This window comes from Salvelinus fontinalis, chromosome 24 (genome assembly GCF_029448725.1).
Source record: "Salvelinus fontinalis isolate EN_2023a chromosome 24, ASM2944872v1, whole genome shotgun sequence".
NCBI classification, from domain to species: domain Eukaryota; kingdom Metazoa; phylum Chordata; class Actinopteri; order Salmoniformes; family Salmonidae; genus Salvelinus; species Salvelinus fontinalis.
The window spans coordinates 43,484,535-43,508,808 of record NC_074688.1 but is presented as its reverse complement, the minus strand read 5'-3'; the positions used below and the strand labels follow the sequence as shown (position 1 = coordinate 43,508,808).

The 24,274-nt window shown below is 47.2% G+C and overlaps 2 protein-coding genes across 3 annotated transcripts in view; both read right to left on the bottom strand.

Moving 5' to 3' along the window:
• Window positions 1-16,000, bottom strand: part of LOC129822460 (rho guanine nucleotide exchange factor 17-like) — a 112,297-nt gene extending 96,297 nt beyond the window's left edge. Inside the window, exon 1 of one of the 2 annotated variants that reach the window (XM_055880754.1) lies at window positions 10,557-16,000. In XM_055880754.1, coding sequence (XP_055736729.1) covers window positions 10,557-15,491 — 4,935 coding nt within the window. In that variant the 5' untranslated portion in view covers window positions 15,492-16,000. The remainder of the gene's footprint in view (window positions 1-10,556) is intronic. The other variant, XM_055880752.1, reaches the window with a different exon arrangement.
• Window positions 16,001-20,405: 4,405 nt separating this feature from the next.
• Window positions 20,406-23,954, bottom strand: LOC129822459 (P2Y purinoceptor 3-like). The gene is made up of 2 exons (XM_055880751.1): window positions 23,520-23,954; window positions 20,406-23,318 (listed from the first exon to the last, which is right to left on the bottom strand). Exons 1-2 carry the CDS (start codon window positions 23,939-23,941, stop codon window positions 22,604-22,606), a joined length of 1,137 nt encoding a protein of 378 aa, XP_055736726.1. The 5' UTR covers window positions 23,942-23,954; the 3' UTR covers window positions 20,406-22,603.
• Between the last annotated feature and the right edge of the window lie 320 nt (window positions 23,955-24,274).

Sequence of the window (24,274 nt, the reverse complement as noted above, 5' to 3'; positions counted from 1 at the left end):
CCTCTCACCCCATGAGTCCGTCCTTAAAATAGGCCCCCAGCCCCGCTCTTACAGCGGAACACAAAACATTTGTTGCCCTCGTCCCCAAAATGTTTTGCCAGCCTGTCTGTTTATTAGAGGGTGACTTGGATAGAGGAGTGTATTTGTGTGTCTCCAGAGCACAGGAAGCACAGACACTGAGGATGTTCTGGCCCCATATGCTCTAGTCTCCTGAGAACTGCATTACTGAGGCCCGGCGTAGACCATGGTAACATTACAGGGGGGTGGAAGTGGGAGGTCAGCTTTCCCAAACCTTTAGACCCAGCAATTCACAGTAAGCAAACAAATACTTTGGTACCAAAGTTTCCATGACAATAGCTTTCTCATGCGCAGTCTTACTGTTATGTAAAATGGCGGGTATAAAAACTATAAAAAAACTATTACCCAACATCCCCTCTGGTCAAGGGCATGACGGGAAATGGTGAACTGGTTGGTTGCACTCATCTGTTTAGCCATCTCTCTATCCCCTTCCTTTCCTCTCTGTCTCGCCCCCTTTTCCTCATCCGTCTAGTGCCTTCTCTCCTCATCCCCCTCTCACCCCCTCCCTGCTGGACAGAACAGAGGAAGTGTGCGTGTGTCCTCCCACACTAAAGGTCCCCACCAGAGCATCTCCTCTGGGGCTCAGAGAGAGGTACGGACTACAACACAACCACTGTCTATAAATGGAAAGGTTTCTGAGTGTGTGAGTCAAGGCCTGGGGGTTCTCAGAAGGGGACTACACAGAGAGAGACAGAGAGACAGAGAGACAGAGACAGAAAGAGAGAGACCGAAAGAGAGAGGTGGAGAGAGAAAGAGAGACCCAGATACAGGCAGAGACACGGAGAGGCAGAGAGAGAGAGAGAGAGAGAGAGACATGGAGATAGACACAGAGAGAGAGAGAGAGGGGAGGAGATAGAGAGGTGGGTCGAGAGAAAGAAGGAGAGAGTGGAGAGAGGAGGGGAGAGAGAGAGAAGGAGAGAGGGCAGTGTTTGATTCTAGGTGGGTGGTCTGATAAAATAAGTAATAAATCTGATGTTCCCTTAGCTTTAATCCACAATGACTCCCTCTCTCCGTCTGACCTTATACAAGTCCCAAAACAACAATCCTTCTCTCACTTTATCCCCCTCTGACTACCTGCTTCCTCTAGATCATGCTTTCCCTCTCTATCTGGGGTTCTCTCTCTCCATCTCCTTCACATGTCACCCCTTTACCTATGTAAAAAGCCATCCTCATCTTTCTGTCCCTCTAACAGTCTCAGCACTCCTCTCTTCCTAAAGGAGGGGCTGGCAGGCTGGCCCATCAATCTAGTGTGTGCCATGTAATGCTCTTCCTGAAACCTCTCCAGTGTGCACGGTGTACTTCTGAAAATAGGCATCAGCTGCAGTGAAAGCCTAAAGAAGTTAGGAGCGAGAGAGAGGGGAGGAAGGAGCGAGAGAGAGGGGAGGAAGGAGAGAGAGAGAGGGGAGGAAGGAGAGAGAGAGAGGGGAGGAAGGAGAGAGAGAGAGGGGAGGAAGGAGAGAGAGAGGGGAGGAAGGAGAGAGAGAGGGGAGGAAGGAGAGAGAGAGGGGAGGAAGGAGAGAGAGAGGGGAGGAAGGAGAGAGAGTTTGATATTGACCAGAAGACTTCCCATCTTTTGTTAGTAACATGTCTTTCTGAAAAAGAACACGAGTGATCACTCCCACACCCGCCTGTGTAAATATGGCTCTCGTCTAAAGTACACTACAAGAGGAAGTCACACACATACTGCCCTGACATTGACTTACACCTGCATTTACTCCTGGAGGACTCAGGGCAGATAGAGAGACAGGCAGCAGGAATGTGCTCGAAGTGAAAAACACCTCAGACTGTGGCGTCTGGGGGGGGGGGGGGGGGGTCTCTTTCTCATGTATTGGCATGGGAAACATGTTTACATTGCCAAAGCAAGTGGAAAAAGATAAACAAATGTGAAATAAACAAAAATGAACCGTAAACATCACTCACAAAAGTTCCAAAAGAATAAAGACATTTCAAATGTCATATTATGTCTATATACAGTGTTGAAATTATGTGCAAATAGTTAAAGTACATAAATAAACATAGGTTGTATTTACAATGGTGTTTGTTCTTCACTGGTTGCCCTTTTCTTGTGGCAACAACAGGTCACAAATTGTGCTGCTGTGATGGCACAGGAGCACAACTTGTGCACTGTGCAATTTGTGCACTGTGTATTTCACCAATTAGATATGAGAGTTTAGCAATATTGGATTCGTTTTCAAATTCATTGTGGGTCTGTGTAATCGGAGGCAAATACGTGTCTCTAATATGGTCATACATTTGGCAGCAGCTCAGTTTCCACCTAATTTTATGTGCAGTGTGCACAAAACCTGTCTTCTCTTGAGAGCCAGGTCTGCCTTCGGCAGCCTTTCTCAATAGCAAGGCTATGCTCACTGAGTCTGTACATAGGCAAAGACTTCCTTAATTTTGGGTCAGTCTCTGTTTAGGGCCAAATAGCATTTTAGTTTGCTCTCTGTTTTTGTAAATTCTTTCCAATGTGTCAAGTAATTATCTTTTTGTTTTCTAATGGTTTGGTTGGGTCTAATTGTGTTCCTGTCCTGGGGTTCTGTGGGGTCTGTTTGTGTTTGTGAACAGAGCCCCAGGACCAGTTTGCTTAGGGGGATCTTCTCCAGGTTCATCTCTCTGTAGATAATGGCTTTGTTATGGAAGGTTTGGGAATCACTTCCTTTTATATGGTTGTAGAATTTAACGTCTATTTTCTGGTTTTTGATAATTAGCAGGTATCGGCCTAATTCTGATTTTTATTTTATTTTATTAAACTAGGAAAATCAGTTAAGAACAAATTCTTATTTACAATGACGGCCTAGGAACAGTGGATTAACTGCCTTGTTCAGGGGCAGAACGACAGATTTTTACCTTGTCAGCTCGGGGATTTGATCTAGCAACCTTTCGGTTACTGGCCCAACGCTCTAACCACTAGGCTACCTGCCACACTGCTCTGCATGCATTATTTGGTGTTTTATGTTGTACACGGAGGATGTTTATGCAGAATTCTGCATGCACAGTCTCAATTTGGTGTTTGTCCCATTTTGTGAATTATTGGTTGGTGAGCGGACCCCAGACCTCACAACCATAAAGGGCAATGGGTTCTATAACTGATTCAAGTATTTTTTTTACCAGATCCTAATTGCTATGTCAAATGTTATGTTCCTTTTGATGGCATAGAAGGCCCTTCTTGCCTTGTCTCTCAGATCATTCACAGCTTTGTGGAAGTTACCTGTGGCGCCGATGTTTAGGCCGAGGTATGTATAGTTTGTGTGCTCCAGGGCAATGGTGTCTAGATGGAATTTGTATTTGTAGTCCTGGCAACTGGACCTTTTTGGAACACCATTATTTTTTGTCTTACTGAGATTTACTGTCTGTGCCCAGGTCTGACAGAATCTGTGCAGAAGATCTAGGTGCTGCTGTAGACTCTCCTTGGTTGGTGACAGAAGCACCAGATTATCAGCAAACAGTAGACATTTGACTTCAGACTCTAGTAGGTTGGGGCCGGGTGCTGCAGACTGTTCTAGTGCCCTCGCCAATTCGTTGATATATATGATGAGGGTGGGGCTTAAGCTGCATCCCTGTCTCACCCCCCGGCCCTGTGGGGAAAATGTGTGTTTTTTGACAATTTTGTCCGCACACTTGTTTGTTTACATGGATTTCATAATGTCGTATGTTTTTCCCCCAACACCACTTTCCATCAATTTGTATAGCAGACCCTCATGCCAAATTGAGTCGAAAGCTTTTTTGAAATCAACTAAGCATAACAAGAATTTGCCTTTGTTTTGGTTTGTTTGTTTGTCAATTAGGGTGTGCAGGGTGAACACGTGGCCTGTCATATGGTAATTTGGTAAAAAGCCAATTTGACATTTGCGCAGTACATTGTTTTCACTGAGGAAATGTACGAGTCTGCTGTTAATGCAGAGGATTTCCCCAAGGTTGCTGTTGACACATGTCCCCCGGTAGTTACTGGGGTCAAATTTGTCTCCACTTTTATGGATTGAGGTGATCAGGCCTTGGTTCCAAATATTGGGGAAGATGCCAGATCTGAGGATGATGTTAAAGAGTTAAAGTATAGCCAATTGGAATTTGTGGTCTGTATATTTTATCATTTCATTTAGGATACCATCAACACCCCAGGCCTTTTTTGGTTGGGGGGGTTTGTATTTTGTCCTGTAGTTCATACAATGTAATTGGAGAATCCAGTAGTCCTTAATAGTTGACTCTAAGATTTGTATTTGATCATGTAAATGTTTTTGCTGTTTGTTCTTTGTTACAGGGTCAAAAAGATTGGGGAAGTGGTTTATCCAAACATCGCCGTTTTGGATAGAGAACTCTAAACAAACAACAAAACGAAGAGTTTTCCAATTTTCCCAGAAGTGGTTAGAGTCTATGGATTCTTCAATTACATTGAGCTGATTTCTGACGTGCTGTTGTTCCATCTATTTCTGTGTTGTTTTAGTGATTCACCATAGTGAAGGCGTAGACTCAGGTTCTGGGTCTCTATGCTTTTGGTTGGACAGGTTTCTCAATTTATTTCCTAGGTTTTTGCATTCTTCATCAAAACATTTGTCAATCCTGTTCATTTTCTTAGGTCGTCTGCTTGACATTTTTTAGATTTGATAGGGAAGCTGAGAGGTCAAATATACTGTTTAGGTTTTCTACTGCCAAGTTTACACCTTCCCTATTACAGTGAAACATTTTGTCCAGGAAATTGTCCAGAAGGGATTGAATTCGTTGTTGCTTCATAGTGTGGAAATCTACCAAAAAACTATTTTCCTTCCATCTATAGCATTTCTTAATATTATTCAGTTCCCTTGGCTTTGATGCCTCATGATTGAGTATTGCTCTGTTCAAATAGAGTGTGGTTTGATGAGATCTGATAGGGGTGTCAGTGGACTGACTGAACGCTGTAAGAGACACTGGGTTGATGTCAGTGATAAAGTAGTCTACAGTACTACTGCCAAGAGATGACCTATAGGTGTACCTACCAAAGGAGTCCCCTCGAAGCCTACCATTGACTATGTACATACCCAGCGTGCGACAGAGCTGCAGGAGTTGTGACCCGTTTTTGTTGGTTATGTTGTCGTAACTGTGTCTAAGGGGGCATATGTGGGAGGGAATGCTGTCACCTGCGCTCTCAATTCAATTCAAGGGCTTTATTGGCATGGGAAAGATATGTTAACATTGCCAAAGGAAGTGAAGTAGATAATGAAATTAAAGTGAAATAAACTATACAAATTAACAGTAAACATTACACTGACAAAAGTTCCAAAAGAAGAAAATACATTTTAAATGTCATATTATGTCTATATACAGTGTTGTAACGATGTGCAAATAGTTAAACTACAAAAGGGAAAATAAACATAAATATGGGTTGTATTTACAATGGTGTTTGTTCTTCAATGGTTCTCTCTCTCTCCCTCCCCAAATAATTTCTCTCCCTCCCCCTCCCCAAATAATTTCACCTGTCTCCCCATCTCCCTCCCTCTCCCTCGTTCTCTGTGTTCCTGTACCTGATATCTGGCTAAATCTCGTCTCATGAAGCCTGAAGGAGATGACCTCATTTCACAGCAATGCTCAGAGAGAAAGAGAGCGAGAGAGAGAGCGAGAGAGAGAGCGCGAGAGAGAGCGCGAGAGAGAGCGAGAGAGAGCGAGAGAGCGAGAGAGCGAGAGAGCGAGAGAGCGAGAGAGCGAGAGAGCGAGAGCGAGAGAGAGAGGGAGAGAGAGAGAGAGAGAGGGAGAGAGAGAGCGAGAGAGAGAGAGAGAGAGAGAGAGAGAGAGAGAGAGAGAGAGAGAGAGAGAGAGAGAGAGAGAGAGAGAGAGAGAGCGAGAGAGAGAGAGAGAGAGAGAGAGAGAGAGAGAGCGAGAAAGAGAAGAAGGTGAGAAAGAGCGAGAAGGAAGGGGGGGGTAAAGAGAGAGAGGGGCAGGTGTAGTGCAGACTGCTAGTGATGGGGGGGATCACTACGGTTACATGTCGCAATATTATGTGTATAGTGAGCATGTTTGGAACATCAAATCCCCCAAAAAATCAAATAAAAAAATATCACAGTATCGCAATACATATAGAATCGTGAGAATCGCAATACATATCTTATCAGCACCTAAGTATGGTGATAATATCGTTTCGTGAGGTCCCTGGCAATTCCCAGCACTCGTGTACTATAGGGCAGTGAGTTGTTCTTCAGTTTCCAGAAAAGGAAAAGAGCTCCCTTGCTCTTAAACAGACACACACATCTCCTTGCATAGGACTACACTTGTCTACAGTCTATTTCAATTTGGGATCAATTGAAAGCGTCAATCCTCTTTATGTCTCTCCTCTCCTACTAAATCAGAGCATGAGCTTACATGGAAGTAAGAGACAGAGACACTGCTCAGACATCGCCCAGGCCAACACACACACACACACACACACACACACACACACACACACACACACACACCGGTGGCCCTGGCTATTATCAAAGCTATTATCATCAGTAACGTTTCTCCAAAAGGGGGGCGGGGGGGGGGGGGGGGGGGGGGGTTGACGGACAACAACCCCCCCCACAACTTCTTAAAGACAAGCCAACAGTGCTTGTAACAAAAAGTTATGTAATATAACAGAGTTATGTAAGGTAGATAAACAGTTTTTATAGTCACAGGAAAAGTGTGTGCGTGAGAGACGTTCCAGAGAAGATCTAAACCACAATGTGTGTGTCTGTAGAGAGAACAATCTTTCCTTGAGTGATACCTAACGACAATAACACACACACACACACACACACACACACACACACACACACACACACACACACACACACACACACTGAGGCTGCAGGGGATAAGAACTAACTAAAGGCAGCAGGGGATAAGAACTAAATAAAGGCAGCAGGGGATAAGGACTAACAACAGGCAGCAGGGGATAAGGACTAACTAGAGGCCACAGGGGATAAGGACTAACTAAAAGCAGCAGGGGATAGGGACTTACTAGAGGCAGCAGGGGATAAGGACTAACTAGAGGCAGCAGGGGATAAGGACTAACTAGAGGCAGCAGGGGATAAGGACTAACTAGAGGCCGCAGGGGGTAAGTACTAACTAAAAGCAGCAGGGGATAGGGACTTACTAGAGGCAGCAGGGGATAAGTACTAACTAAAAGCAGCAGGGGATAGGGACTTACTAGAGGCAGCAGGGGATAAGGACTAACTAGAGGCAGCAGGGGATAAGGACTAACTAGAGGCCGCAGGGGATAAGGACTAACTAGAGGCAGCAGGGGATAAGGACTAACTAGAGGCAGCAGGGGATAAGGACTAACTACAGGCAGCAGGGGATAAGGACTAACTACAGGCAGCAGGGGATAAGGACTAACTACAGGCAGCAGGGGATAAGGACTAACTACAGGCAGCAGGGGATAAGGACTAACTACAGGCAGCAGGGGATAAGGACTAACTACAGGCAGCAGGGGATAAGGACTAACTACAGGCAGCAGGGGATAAGGACTAACTACAGGCAGCAGGGGATAAGGACTAACTACAGGCAGCAGGGGATAAGGACTAACTACAGGCAGCAGGGGATAAGGACTAACTACAGGCAGCAGGGGATAAGGACTAACTACAGGCAGCAGGGGATAAGGACTAACTACAGGCAGCAGGGGATAAGGACTAACTACAGGCAGCAGGGGATAAGGACTAACTACAGGCAGCAGGGGATAAGGACTAACTACAGGCAGCAGGGGATAAGGACTAACTACAGGCAGCAGGGGATAAGGACTAATTACAGGCAGCAGGGGATAAGGACTAACTACAGGCAGCAGGGGATAAGGACTAACTACAGGCAGCAGGGGATAAGGACTAACTACAGGCAGCAGGGGATAAGGACTAACTACAGGCAGCAGGGGATAAGGACTAACTACAGGCAGCAGGGGATAAGGACTAACTACAGGCAGCAGGGGATAAGGACTAACTACAGGCAGCAGGGGATAAGGACTAACTACAGGCAGCAGGGGATAAGGACTAACTACAGGCAGCAGGGGATAAGGACTAACTACAGGCAGCAGGGGATAAGGACTAACTACAGGCAGCAGGGGATAAGGACTAACTACAGGCAGCAGGGGATAAGGACTAACTACAGGCAGCAGGGGATAAGGACTAACTACAGGCAGCAGGGGATAAGGACTAACTACAGGCAGCAGGGGATAAGGACTAACTACAGGCAGCAGGGGATAAGGACTAACTACAGGCAGCAGGGGATAAGGACTAACTACAGGCAGCAGGGGATAAGGACTAACTACAGGCAGCAGTTGATAAGGACTAACTACAGGCAGCAGTTGATAAGGACTAACTACATGCAGCAGGGGATAAAGACTAACTACAGGCAGCAGGGGATAAGGACTAACTACAGGCAGCAGGGGATAAGGACTAACTAAAGGCAGCAGTGGATAAGGACTAACTACATGCAGCAGGGGATAAAGACTAACTAAAGGCAGCAGGGGTTGACTGTATGACTGTACTACAGTCATTAGGTTATCAGTGCCCACAGTCACATATAATCAGTCCTATTAGCAGCAGGCGCTAGTCCAGAAGCTAATGTGCCCAGTCCTATTAGCAGCAGGCGGTAGTCCAGAAGCTAATGTGCCCAGTCCTATTAGCAGCAGGCGCTAGTCCAGAAGCTAATGTGCCCAGTCCTATTAGCAGCAGGCGCTAGTCCAGAAGCTAATGTGCCCAGTCCTATTAGCAGCAGGCGCTAGTCCAGAAGCTAATGTGCCCAGTCCTATTAGCAGCAGGCGCTAGTCCAGAAGCTAATGTGCCCAGTCCTATTAGCAGCAGGCGCTAGTCCAGAAGCTAATGTGCCCAGTCCTATTAGCAGCAGGCGCTAGTCCAGAAGCTAATGTGCCCAGTCCTATTAGCAGCAGGCGCTAGTCCAGAAGCTAATGTGCCCAGTCCTATTAGCAGCAGGCGCTAGTCCAGAAGCTAATGTGCCCAGTCCTATTAGCAGCAGGCGCTAGTCCAGAAGCTAATGTGCCCAGTCCTATTAGCAGCAGGCGCTAGTCCAGAAGCTAATGTGCCCAGTCCTATTAGCAGCAGGCGCTAGTCCAGAAGCTAATGTGACCAGTCCTATTAGCAGCAGGCGCTAGTCCAGAAGCTAATGTGACCAGTCCTATTAGCAGCAGGCGCTAGTCCAGAAGCTAATGTGCCCAGTCCTATTAGCAGCAGGCGCTAGTCCAGAAGCTAATGTGACCAGTCCTATTAGCAGCAGGCACTAGTCCAGAAGCTAATGTGCCCAGTCCTATTAGCAGCAGGCACTAGTCCAGAAGCTAATGTGCCCAGTCCTATTAGCAGCAGGCGCTAGTCCAGAAGCTAATGTGCCCAGTCCTATTAGCAGCAGGCGCTAGTCCAGAAGCTAATGTGCCCAGTCCTATTAGCAGCAGGCGCTAGTCCAGAAGCTAATGTGACCAGTCCTATTAGCAGCAGGCGCTAGTCCAGAAGCTAATGTGACCAGTCCTATTAGCAGCAGGCGCTAGTCCAGAAGCTAATGTGCCCAGTCCTATTAGCAGCAGGCGCTAGTCCAGAAGCTAATGTGACCAGTCCTATTAGCAGCAGGCGCTAGTCCAGAAGCTAATGTGCCCAGTCCTATTAGCAGCAGGCGCTAGTCCAGAAGCTAATGTGACCAGTCCTATTAGCAGCAGGCGCTAGTCCAGAAGCTAATGTGCCCAGTCCTATTAGCAGCAGGCGCTAGTCCAGAAGCTAATGTGCCCAGTCCTATTAGCAGCAGGCGCTAGTCCAGAAGCTAATGTGCCCAGTCCTATTAGCAGCAGGCACTAGTCCAGAAGCTAATGTGACCAGTCCTATTAGCAGCAGGCGCTAGTCCAGAAGCTAATGTGACCAGTCCAATGATTGTTTAACATCTGTTCTAACAATGTTTGTGTAAGTTGGTTTGATGTTTCTGCTAACAAATACACTCTAAAAATAACCATCAGAGAGTACGGTTATGGCATTAGAGGCCTGTTTTGCGTGTTTTTGTGTGTGCGTGTGTGTGTTTTTTGTAGTGTGTGTGTTTTTTGTGTGTTGTGTGTGTGTGTGTGTGTGTGTGGGGAATAGCACTAAAGACGCAGTGAACAGAAAAAAAAATTGTGAGCGGAGCTAGATTCTCTACCCCAGAGCCATATTCAGAGCAGTTTCTCTCCCCAAGAGCTTTTGAGATGGAGCTCCATATTTGCTCCAAAAACTCCATCGCTGTAACATTCTACTGAGTACACACACACACTCACACACGCAAGCGCAAACACTCACAGAATCATGCTTTGTAAGGTGATTCATAAAAGGGCCCCCCCTCCTTCAACACATCATTAGCAGCCTAGTATGAATAGTAAATACACGTCAGAACGCATAACTCCATCTGGCTGTGTTGATTTCCCAGAGGATTTTATCCATGACAACAGCAAACAGCCTCCTCTCCTGCAACATGAAAACACTACTTTTGACCACTTAGACACACACACACACGTTGGCAATGTTACTCACCACTCTGGGTTTGGCTCTCTGTGGGGCTGGTGTGGTCAGCTCTACACTGCTCTTCCTCTGCAGTCTGGGTTCTCTGGCACCAGTGGGAGTAGCAGGGCTGGAGTTGGACCCGTCTGAAACAGGCACACCAGACCCAGGCCCAGACGGCTCCCCCTCGCCCCCAGGAGCATTCAGAGCCAGAATATACCGCTTGGTCACATCCTCCAGGGAGGGGGCCTCCTCACCAGTGGGCTTACCCAGGATGGAGGGTTCAGAGGCGGGTAGCAGGGCAGGCGGGTCCGCCTGTGCACGCTGGGGCTGGGGCTGTGGAGGTGGGGAGATGGGGATGAAGGTGGCAGGTTCGCTGGCATGGCGGACGTGCTTGGACCTGGCTTTGGATTTGGGGGGAGGCGGGGGCAGTGGGGGGTTGAGCTCAGTCTGGTCTTGATCCTGGCTCTCCTCTGGACCGTGGTCTTCTGGACCTGGTTCCGAGTGGTCCAGCTCCTCTGATGCTGTTTGCGCGACTCGGTTGGGGCGTTTCCTGGAGGCCCGCCGGCCCATTCTGGGAGATAGAACCTCCGCAAGTTTGGGGTCAAAGTTCAATATCTGCCCTCCTCCCCCTCCATCTGTGTCATCAGCATAGAGACAGGAGTGCAGCTCCCTTTCTGATTGGGAGCGGAGTTTGCCACCTTCGTTGTTGACAAGGCGACTACGTAATGGACGTCCACGTTCGTCTCCGAGCTCCCACAGCTCGTCTCTCTGCTCACTCAGGATTGGCTCACTGCTGGAGGGCGGGATCTGACCAAGCTGATCCAGCTCACTGATTGGTTCGTTGGGGTGATGGTGACTTTTGAACACTGATTCGTCAAGCAGGTGGCCATCACCACGGCGACTGGGGTCTGAGAAGGACTTCTTCTTCGTGGCTTTCCCGTTGTTTTTGTCATCCGTCATCAATCTGTCCATTGCTCCTGGCTCTGCAACAATGCTCCGGATCACATTGCTGTAGTCGTCACGGAGACTATCGTCACGGAGACCACCGTCACTGCACACCGATAGGTCGCTGGTCACACTGCCCGTGCACTCTGATAGATCAGCTGCAGAGGACGACTCTGGGACACTTCCACCTCCTACTCCTCCTGCCCCCTTGGAGGAGAGAGAGAGCGACCCCAGCAGGTTACTATCCACAGAGAAACTGTTATTCCCTTCTTCTGACACAGAGTGGCACCGGTGAGGCATGGGGTCGCTTAGCGAACGGTAAACAGTAGGATCCCCGTTGGACTCCCCGTTGCTGCCGTTACTGGAGTCAGAGCCTGTGGTACCTGCTGAGGAGAATTTACGGCGGCGGCGGATAGCGCTCGGAGTGGGAGGAGCCTCAAGTCCTGGGGCTGAGGCACTGTGGGATACATTAGTCCTCCCACTAGTACTGTTGTTGTTGACGCTGCTCATCTCTGTTACTATATCAATGCTCTCAGTCTCAGTCCCAAGAGCAGGAACAGAGACAGGGTCCTCTCGTTTCTCTCTCGCTCCTGCGTGTAACACTAAACCCCCTCTCATCCCCTCGTGTAACCCTGATCCCTCTCGCATTCCCTCGTTTAACTCTGGCCATTTCTCCTCATGCAGAGCAGACTGCTTCCAGATGGTCAGGGGTTGACCCAGCACATCTCTGGCCAAAGATGATCCTAAACTTGACCCCACAAATAACCTCTCAGGGTCACCAGGTCCAGTCTCTGGTTCTGTGACTATGCCCTCGTCTGTGAGGCTTGACTCGTGACCCGAAAGCTCATCAACAGATCGGTCATAAAACACGTTCTCCTCAGAATCTCCCTTCTGTAGGCACTTCTCTTTTTCTCTGGTTTCACATTCCCCCTCCCTCTTCTCTTGTTCCCCTGAGATGGCAACCTCAGCCTCTCTAGATCTCCCCTCCCTCTTCTCTTGTTCCCCTGAAATGGAGGCTGCCCCAATGTCAACCTCAGCCTCTCTAGCTCTCCCCTCCCTCTCTTTAATCTCCTGCTCCTCCACTTGTTTCCTTTTGAAACCCTCATCCTCAGTGGAATCTGTCGCTAGCACATCATCCTCGTTATCATCCTCCTTGCGAGCGATCATCTGGCAGATATCTCTGATCACCTGTCTGGCCTCCTGTACATACCTGTCCTGTAGCGGAGTGGGCATCACTTCCTCATCCCCATAACCCCCTGCTCCACCTGCTCTGCAGTCCCCTCCGTCACTCTCCACCTCTCTGGCAGGCACCGCCCCCCTCCCTCCATCACGCTCTCCGTCTAAATCCAGACGTTGCTCAGAAGAGCTTCTTTTGGCCGAGGACCCATCTGAATGTTGCCTCCCTACTGGTTTATCAGAGTAAGTGAAGGATTTGGCGCGTCGAAGAGTTGCAGTGAGGTCCTTTAATGAAGGGCGGAGTCCTGGGTGGAGACCTCTTGACCCCATCCTGTACACCGCAGATGACCCCTCAGTAACCCCTGACCTGTCCGTCTTCCGAACTCTGAGCTCTGATAGGTCACTTTTCAGGAAGCTGAGGAGGGACAATGTTTCCGAAGTGATATCCGGGTTTGACATTGACATCCTGTTCCTGTCCTTATCCCCGACTACGCCACCGCTTAGCAACCGCCGGAACACTGTAGTCTCCTCCCTAGTAACCCCTCCAGTGTCCCCTGTGGCTGGAGATGGTGGATTGACAGGGGGAAGAAGGTGGGGGCAGACTCTCGCAGGGGCGCGGGATAAGTTATCCCCATGTCCGAAGCTGGGGGAGCGGTACATGGTGAAGTTACCGTGGTAGGTCTTACTGAGCATGGAGGAGGATGCACCAACCACACTGCCTGGGGTGGTAGTAGTAGTAGTGTTAGCCATTCTGTTAGCATAGCTAGCTTGGTCCTCTTCTTTCAGTGTCTCTGTGCTACAGTATCTACTGCTGGTCTGCGAGCTGCCGGGACTCGAAATAAACGATGAGATGTTGACCTTTGACACCCGTGATACCCCTGTGAGGGGCGTGGTCAAGGGAGATGATGTCCCCGGCCCGCCTGAGGTGTATTGGCGTCTGTAGCTCTCCTGCGCCACCATCTGGTTAGGAGTGTAATTGCGTCCCCTTTGCGCTGCACTGTTTCTAGAGCCTTCGGGTTCTCTGAGCCGGTTCCGAGAGCTACCAGTCTGTTCTGTAGTGGCGGCGGTGTTCTGTTGGTGTCTCTCCAGGTGTTCCATCATACCTGTCTGCTCGGCGTCGCTGTCGTCTGATTCACCATTGTCTCGTCCCGTTGCTATGGCAACTTCACTGTTCTTCTTCTTCTTCCTCAGTGAACGGCGTCTCATGGTGTCTCGGCTAGGTCCTAGTGACGCAGGGCTGTCCTCTTCACTGCCTGAAGACCTTCCGAGGACCTTCCCACCCCACCAACCATTCTTACCGCGGGAGAGGTAACTTCCGCTGACACCTAACGAGGGAGCACTCCTTCCTCCTGCTCGGTGGTGGTACTCCTCTTCTTCGTCTCCTGAGCTGAACCTCCAGCGGGCTGTGATGGCTGCCCTGGCTGAAGCTCTATCAGAGGGGGCCACCGGTCTGGAGGAGCTATGTGAGGAATGTAAACTATCCATGGGCTGCCCGGCCCCCTGGCTCTGCTGCTGCTCTACAGAGGGGCAGACACAGGAGGAGGAGAGGCCCCTGGAGCTGCTCCGAGGTGGGGAGGTGGGGGCAGCAGCTAGGACAGAGGGTGGAGGGTCAGAGTTCAGACTAGATGTCCGGGTCTCAGGCCCCTCTCCTCCACTGCTGGGGCTGTGGGCTCTGTGCGTGTTTGATGGCTGCGCCACCCTAAGAAACCTACCACTTCTACTAATACTAGTGCTGGCTGGCTCAATCTCTGCCTCGTCTGAGTAGTGCTGGTCAGGGTGAAAGGCTGAGTCCATGCACTGGTGTCTCCTCTCTCTGCCCAGGGACGCCGCCCTGCTGCGGTGTCTGTCTGACAGTGAGAGGCTAGTGGCTTCAGGGGTTGGGCTGTTGGGAGACTGCCTGTCGCTTCTGTCCGGTACAGAGTTCTCTTTGGAGCTGGTGAAGTGCTGGAGGTGGTCAGCAGATTTTAAATCCTCTGCATCAGAGGTGGACCGGTGCTTCTTTCTGTGCCTGTCCCCAAAAAGCTCTCTGATCTTGGTGACACTGGGCCAGTTGGTTAAATCAACGTGAACAGGAAGATCTCCATGGTGAGTTGGGAAATAGCTCCTGTATGACTTGCAGGCAGGCGCACCACTGACAAAAACATAATCCTCAGCGTTCAAAGTTTTACTGCAGTTATTGTTATCAGAGATAGACGGATCAATTTGGGAATAATCTCTTTTACCAGTCCCAGCGCTGTTGCCTTGAGCAGATTTGCGAGTATAAATCAATTGTTGATTTCTATCCGAATCCAACCCAGAGACAGAGTCTGTGCCTGAATAAAACGTTTGTTGCTGAACTTTAGTGTCAATCGGGAACTCTGTTAAAACCGTGTCAGTAATTTGTAAATATCCACTGTCCTCGTGGAATAACTCCCGAGACGGGGATCTCTCTCCCCTTCTGCTTTTAAATCGGGGTAAAGTTGTGCTCTTCCCGGCCACGTTACTGCCATGGCTCAGGGCTCCGTGAGTCCGAGCCGAATTAGTGCTACTGAACTTTTCAGTGAGTTGGCGAATAGAGGGAGAAATGGAGGAGAGAGGAGTGGAAGAGGCTTTCTTTAGTTCTGCGGTGTCGAGGCTGGCAGCGGAGATTTTGGAAACTTTCCTTGACACACTAACATTACGCATAGCCGAGGGCTGTGCTTTCTCTGCCGCAGCCGTAGATGGAGGGGGAAGGGCGCTGCTATTACCCTCCAAATCCTTTGATTTGTTCTGTTGATTTTCACAGCGACTTTTGTTTGAGCTCCAACTTTCCAACTTTTTGAAAGAGACACTGCTATACAGCTTCTCGGTCTCCGTTTCTGCCATTGTGGATGTATTTAGTTATGTTCTCTCCCTTTGTTAATTCATTGTGGTAAAGTACTTTTTCTTCCACAGTGGCTAGGCTTTCACCCCTTTTCAATGTAGCTAGTACAATGGGCTACACTTTTAACCACAGTTTGCTGCAAAGTTAAGAGTCTAAAATCAAGAAGCCAGCGTTTACACTAAAACGACAATGAATTACACTACAACGCCAGTGAATTAAACAACGTGAGAGAGAACTCTCCTGCATTCTGACCTTACATGTCTTCTCGAATCGCATCCATGCACGAAGAAAAAGTGCTAAAGTTTCTCCAAACTTTTCTCCTTCAACTTGTTCAACTCTGCAGCTTTTCCATAGATTCCCCCATATTCCAGACTCTTTCCCATCGTTTTAGTCACGCGGTTTGCCCTAAACTCATAATTCACTAGAATCCCGAACTGTTGCTGTATTCCTTATTTTGACAGAATGTAGTTTTCTGTGATTTATGTTTTTACATGCAAATGCCTGAGAACGAGATAGACCAGGCGTGGGCGGGACTAGTCGGGGTATAAGTGCTGTCATAGCCCCTCGGGAATGGGCATAAAAAGCATTTCCTTTTCGATGGGAGAACACTGATATCGAGGACAGAAATATATAATTATAGCTCAGGGCCGTGTAAACCATTGGCGCGCTGAGAAATGTTACTTTTCACAAAGTTAAACAAGAACATGTAACAGTGTTTCCATTGCCAGTGTATTTAATGAAGCTACTATTAGTGCTGTCTCACACGGGGTTGTGTTTGTGAATTATGTGTCAACGTTAATTAAAGCATTTTCTCTCATGCAAAATGACTCTTGTGGTTTTTCCCATGACTGTCTGGTTATGTAGCTCTTTGTTCCAGCACGGATATTATCACACTGACCTCTGGGCGACAGAATGCTGACGGCAGCGCCATCTTACGGGCAATATATAAAAGGGCTTTATTGTTTTTGCTCAAAGGGTCGAGGCTATTGAAGAATTTGCATACTCCTTGCCTGGGCCGGTCCGCTCATTAGGCAGGATTAGGCAGCCGTATATGGAGGCAGATTGACGAGGGCGGCATTTTCTGAGATAAAATGACTAAAACGCACCTCCAACAACCTAACATAATAAATATAAAACCTAACATAATTCTGCCCAAAAACAATGAAACTTTCTCTCAACCGGTGGGATATAGGCTGTTTAGGTGAGCGCTGATGCCGCCCTGTGATAAGCAATGCCCACTTTGTTTAAGGCAGGGACACAAAATATTGATATTTTCCATTCTCAGTGCGACTCTCCAGGGTGCTGTTGGAGATACGCATCGCTGCGGCGCTCACCAACATTCCATCAAAAAAATGATCTAACATAAATCGTGGCTCCCGAGTGGCGCAGCGGTCTAAGGCACTGCACCTCAGTGCTAGAGGCGTCACTACAGACCCTTGTTCGATTCCCTGCTGTATCACAACCAGCTGTGATTGAGAATCTCATAGGGCGGCGCACAATTGGCCCAGTATCGTTAGGGTTTGGCCGGGGTAGTCCGTCATTGTAAATAAGAATTTGTTCTTAACTGACTTGCCCAGTTAAAAAGCGGAAATAAAATACTTCTGCATTTCCCGCTTTGTAAACACATTGCAAATAGGCTCAGGATAAATCCTGATCAAGTTGGGTAGCTGATATTCAGAACTTAAATAGCCAAATGTATTAGTCACAGGAATCAGGACTAATAAAACCAATGCAAAGGCCTTTTTTTTTTTACAAACGGTGGGACTACAAAATGAATGGGCATTCATCAAATTAAATTTCAGGAGACACTGTAGGCTATACCTCAGTATGCAGTATGCCGGACTGGATGTCTTTTTTGGTGCAGTCCTGCTTTGATTTCCACGTCTACTGACGTTGGTTTTTGGTCCGGTGCAGACCAAATCTGAACCAGTCATAGACGTCTATGTATGGTTCAGATTTTGTCCAGTCTGGACCAGCCTTGATTTGTCCCAAACATAGACATCTATAAATTACGTCTTTTCAACTTTCTTTCAGAACCCGAAAATGTACCTGATTTCAACGTCAGAAAAATATGTATTTTTCAAATTTAAATCAGAACCTAAATTGAGCCTAACTTCAACGTGTGGAAAATACGTATTTTTTCAAAGTAATTTTGCTTACTGGGACTGTTCTAGTCGGGTGGCAAGTTCAGAGGGGAAGGACCTCTGCCCTTCTCATCCAATGGGTTTTGAGGAGGTGGTGAGGAGAGAGGAGGTGGTGAGGAGAGAGGAGATAGGAGGTGGTGAGGAGAGAGGAGGTCTTTGTAGATGATGGGCGGTGTATGCGAGAACATTTTCTGGTAATATATTGCATTTATACCAGAATAAATACATTTCATTTTTATTGACAACTGACAATAGGCAGAGGTTCTTCCCCTCTGAACTTCTCCTCCAATGGGTTTTGAGAAGGAGGCAAGGAGAAAGGATGGCCACAAGGCACTACAGAGGGTAGTGTGTACGGCCCAGTACATCACCGGGGCCAAGCTTCCTGCCATCCATACAGAGGGTAGTGTGTACGGCCCAGTACATCACCGGGGCCAAGCTTCCTGCAATCCATACAGAGGGTAGTGTGTACGGCCCAGTACATCACCGGGGCCAAGCTTCCTGCCATCCATACAGAGGGTAGTGCGTACGGCCCAGTACATCACCGGGGCCAAGCTTCCTGCCATCCATACAGAGGGTAGTGTGTACGGCCCAGTACATCACCGGGGCCAAGCTTCCTGCCATCCATACAGAGGGTAGTGTGTACGGCCCAGTACATCACCGGGGCCAAGCTTCCTGCCATCAAACAGAGGGTAGTGCGTACGGCCCAGTACATCACCGGGGCCAAGCTTCCTGCCATCCATACAGAGGGTAGTGCGTACGGCCCAGTACATCACCGGGGCCAAGCTTCCTGCCATCCATACAGAGGGTAGTGTGTACGGCCCAGTACATCACCGGGGCCAAGCTTCCTGCCATCCATACAGAGGGTAGTGCGTACGGCCCAGTACATCACCGGGGCCAAGCTTCCTGCCATCCAGAACTTCTACACCAGGAGGTGTCAAAAATGGTCAAAGACTCCAGACTGTTCTCTCTGCTACCGCACGGCAAGCGGTACCGGAGCACCAAGTCTAGGTCCAAGAAGCTTCTAAACAGCTTCTACTCCCAAACCATAATACTCCTATACATCTAATCAAATGGCTTCCCAGACTATTTGCATTGCCCCCCCACATTCTTTTACGTCGCTGCTACTCTCTGTTGTTATCATCTATGCATAGCCACTTTAATAACTCTACCTACATGTACATATTACCTCAATTACCTCGACTAACCGGTGCCCCTGTACATTGACTCTGTACTGGTACCCCCCTGTATATAGTCTTGCTATTGTTATTTTACTGCTGCTCTTTAATTACTTGTAACTTTTATTTCTTATTCTTATTCATATTTTTTTAAACTGCATTGTTGGTTAGGGGCTCGTGAGTAAGCATTTCACTGTAAGGTCTACTACACCTGTTGTATTCGGCGCATGTGACTAATAACATTTGATTTGATTTGAATAGCAAGTTTATTACAGTGTCGACAGTCTCCTTAATTGGAGAGAAGGTAGGCAGAGGTAACTATGGACATGCATGAGTATGTATAAAACAGTACAACCTGTAAATGCATTTATACACAACTAATGAATTAAAACTAATTTATAACCAAAATATAATTCAGTTCTCTCCATGTTATAAAAATAAGTTGAACTGTAAAAAATGATATATTGACACAGAAACGTATCCGCTGCAACTAGAGCGGCTGGTGGCTACAGTGCCCTCCTTAATTATTGGGACAGTGGAGCATTTAGAAATGAATGGTAAATAATGTAGTGTCATTTTGGAGTCACTTTTATTGTAAATAAGAATATAATATCTTTCTAAACACTTCTACATTAATCAGGTACATTTTTGGTTCTGAACAAATACATTATTTACCATTAATTCATATTGGGCACAAAATAATCTGAAACACAACAAAAACAAACAGAAAATGCATCCAACAAGTTTGTAGAGTCACAAGCTTGATGTAATCATTGCGTACTAGGTATATGGGACCAACCACTAAACGTTAGGACTACTTTCATCCACATTTAAGTGAATTGGTCCCAATACTTTTGGTTCTCTAAAATGGGGAACTATGTACAAAAAGGTCTGTAATTTCTAAACGGTCCACCCGATACGGATTAAAATAACCTCAAATTAAAAGCTGTCAGTCTTCACTCTAACCTCCTAGTCATTGTATCATTTCAAAGTGCTGGAGAACAGAGCCAAAACAACAACAGCAACATTGCCAGTATCCCAATACTTCTGGATCTCACTGTATTTTGGCTCCTATCAGACATGTGCACACATATTAACCTTCATGTTATCACTTCATTAAGGACCTTAAGCTAAGGCAGAGGTTAAACATACACAAACACACACTCAGGCACACACAATCACACACACACACTCACTCAGGCGCACACAATCACACACACACACACACACACACACACACACACACACACACACACACACACACACACACACACACACACACACACACACACACACACACACACACACACACACACACACACACACAGGCACACACAGGCACACACAGGCACACACACCACATTCCCGGCAGATTTGGGAACAGAAACATCAGATGTCACACACATTTGACCAAAACAAGCCAATAATTTGTGTTATTGAGCAATCCAATCGTCTGCAGCTGATACACATTGGGACAACAGCAGATCTGTAAATCCAGGCCGATAGGTTTGGTGTGAGGAACTAGTCCTGTGATATTCTCTTGGAGACTTATGTATTTACAAGGACGTGGTTTGGGGGGGGGGGGGGGGGGGGTGGACAAACAAACCAAAAAAATACAACTATACCTTATTTTGTAATGGCAAAATAATAATATTCACATCACAGCCAAAACATCACAGCCAAAACATCACAGCCAAAACCCCACAGCCAAAACCCCACAGCCAAAACACCACAGTCAAAACACCACAGTCAAAACACCACAGCCAAAACACCACAGCCAAAACACCACAGCCAAAACACCACAGCCAAAACACCACAGCCAAAACACCACAGCCAAAACACCACAGCCAAAACATCACAGCCAAAACACCACAGCCAAAACACCACAGCCAAAACACCACAGCCAAAACAGACACAAGTCAATTTACAGTTTTTCTCGATTGCTTAAACACAAAAACTGGTACCTGTAGCACAAAAACCCATAACCTTAGGTCATTCCCAAAAACACACATTTCCCATAACCGTAAACACTATTCACCTGTTTCCACGTTTCAATATTCAAAACTCTTTCTGAAAAACCTTCACAAAAGTGGCCAAATAAATCATTCATTGCACTATATATTCATTCAGCAAACACATGCTCTCAATATAGTTAACTCAAGTCATCACAACCTAAACTCAAAGAGCATACCTTTCTCCATGTGCAAACACTAAGCCTCAAAACTGTTAACACACCAATCAGAATTGACGGATCAATAAATAGGGCCTAGAGGCATGTCCATGTGCTTGGATCCTAACAATGCCAAAGTTGCAAGACAAAAGAGAGGACGAGGACAACAACAAAGACAAGTAATCTCAGGTGAAACCCGTGCCACCCTAGTTCATCATGTGCTCATACATGGGAGGTCTATGAGAGAAGCTGGACAGCTGGTGCAACCCAACCAAAGCCGTTACACGGTTGCATCCATTGTCCGTACTTTCAGAAGGGAAAACAGGTCATTTGTCTTGTTTCTGTGATACATGTAATGTTGTAGTGGATGCCCATAGGTCAGTAATGGTCAAAATCAATTTCTGCAGAACTGAGAGGGGGCCATCTATTGGAGGTAGGCAGAGACTTCTCACAGCTGAGCAGGAGACTGCCCTGGTGAATATAGTGATTGCCAATAATGCCATCTGTCTGATGGCAGCTGTACCTCGTGCCTTTTGAAAGGAATTCAAACAGAGTTAAGGAGCAATGATTCCAATATGTTCAGGTAATTGCTGTACTGTACTGTATCGTCACTGTATATAGTGTGTTTTCTCCTTCAAGTATCATATGGCAATACTGTGTCTGTGGGAAACGTGGGAAAAAGTATACATTGCCATAGCAACATCCTCTGCTCTCGCTTGGTGAGAGAGCCTCCTAAATTGATAATGCAGTTTGTTTAGGTGATTTTTAAAGCTAGCTAGCTATTTTGCATGCTGATATTGATTTGGCTATTGTGTGTAGTTACGTTTTACAGATAGCCAGCCCAGAAAGAGCGCATCGCATTGTGGGTTTTCTAACGTTAGTTAACTTGAGCTGCAACAGATTTCCACAACGATTTTCAAACGTTGCTACCAACCTTGTTATAACGACAAAATGAAACGTGTTCACAAATATTGTTTTAACATATTTGTGTTATTTAACACTGTTATTATCAGGAATTAGTGGTTTGGGGTGGATTATCCCGCTAATGGATAATTTGCTACTATGCTGTGTTGTCATGTGTTGCTGCTATGCTATTGTAATGAAACAGCAGGGAGCAGGTCTCTAACCCTCGACCTTCTAGCCCGAAGTCCAGCGCGCTATCGACTGTGCCCCAAAAGCACGCTCGTGCGGCTGAGTCGATTTCCGCGCTTTGCCTTTTGATAGGCTTGTAAATAGGAATTTGTTCATAACTGACTTGCCTAGTTAAATAAAGGTTAAATAACAATAAATAAGGCCATGGGATATGTAGGTAATACACGCCACCTAGTGGCTCATATAGAAAACAACTAGCAGTGTGCTTGGACATACAGGATACATTACATAATACTATGGCAACCAAAAGCAGTGTTATGGCTGACTACTTCATGCATTTTAGTATACAGTCACAAGCAGACACAGTAGCAAACACACTGACTTGTTGCCATGCTGGCAGAGCAGAAGTCAATGAGGGTTCTGCATCGGTTCTAGCTACCCAGAACCCATGTATCTAGGTGTAATACAACTGTGGACTATGGTTGTTTTATATACTCCTTGGTTCCTTTGTCTCAAAGCGAGTTGACCCTTGATTAAACATGGGATCTAAATACTCTATGTGTTTTCAATTCCTCACACCTGGGTTCCCTGTCTCTGAGAGTGGTGATCTTGGTAATCAGTATTCTGGTGCTCCTGCGGAACCGTGGCTGTGTGAAGTAGAACAGTATAGGATCTAGAACACTGTTCATGCTGGCGAACGGCCTGGTGCACTTGTAGATCACGGAGAACAGGTTCCGTGTAGCACACGGAGCACCCGGTAAGGTTCGTACCAACAGGTACATGGTCTTAGTAAGGTGGAACGGCAGGAAGCTCACAGCGAACACCGTCACCACGATGACTATCATCTTCACCGCCTTGTCCCGTTTCTCCATTGAGGCTGCCATGGTAGCGCCCTGATAGGATGGCGGGCGGCAGAGGAGGCGACCCATGCGACAGTAGCACACCACGATGCCCATAAAAGGCAACAGGAAGCCCAGGCAGGTCAGAGCCATCCCATAGGGGTAGTAGTCAGCCGAGTGCTCCGGTCGACTCAGGTCGTAACAGACGGTGCGGTTACGCTGTGTTCCTGTGGAGGCGTAGTGGAAAGTGGGGGCACAGAGGAGGGCGACCACCAGCCACACACCCCCACAGACCACCCGTGCCAGCCTGCGACCCCCCTGCTTGTGCCAGCCGGCCATAGGCTGGCAGATGCCCACATAGCGCTGGAGGCTGATACAGGTCAGGAACAGGATACTGCCATGCAGGTTACTGTGGAAACAATAAATAACATCACTGATGTTATAATGACAGGTTTTTCTCTCTACAATCCACTCAAAGATCTGTCCACAGAAAGGTAACATTCAATATATGAGTTATTCCCTGTAGGACTGTAAGTATATGAGTTTGAGTATTTTAAGTAATCTATAGAACTATGCTATGAATATGTCAGTTAATGAGTAGCTATACTACCTGTAGAATTGAAAGCGGACCAGTTTGCAGGCCAGCTCTCCAAAGGGCCAGTAGTCATGACTGGCGTAGTTGTAGATGAGCAGAGGTAGTGACATCACATACAGGAAGTCAGCCGTGGCCAGATTGAGCATGTAGACGTTGCTCCGGGTCAAGTTGGGTCGTGACCTCCAGATCTTCAAGATGACTGCCCCATTCAGAGGCAGACCAATCAGGAAAACCACACTGTAGACGGCAGGAAGTAGGAAGCGTTTAAAATCCTCCTTATAAGTGCAGACTGGCCATGTGACATTGTTGTTGCCCACGGCGATGAGGTATTCCTCCGAGTGGGGTTCTGTGTAATGTCCAGAGGAGGAACCTTCTGCTGTGAACATTCCAATGAGGAAAGGTTCCGTAGAGAACACTTCTAGAGAGGATATCGACATGGCAACAGCTTCACATTCTGAAACAGAGAAGAGAGGAAATGTTGTATTTTTTTGGTTATTTAACAACTAATTGACTGACATCGGTTCAATTACTTGATTTCCATGTATTTCTTTGTTTTTGTGGTGTGAGACCAACGCTCTAGAGAGAAATCAAATAATTCACGAGAGAAATCAAGTCAAGAACTATGTGGGACGCTGGGCTGAAGGGAGTTGTAGTTTTCATTCTTGTTCAGTGCAGAAATGTGGTAAATAACTACAATGACCATAATCCATTGCGCCTGTTCTTTCTGGGTCGGACAGAGATGGATACGTTTTTACGCTTGCTACACACAG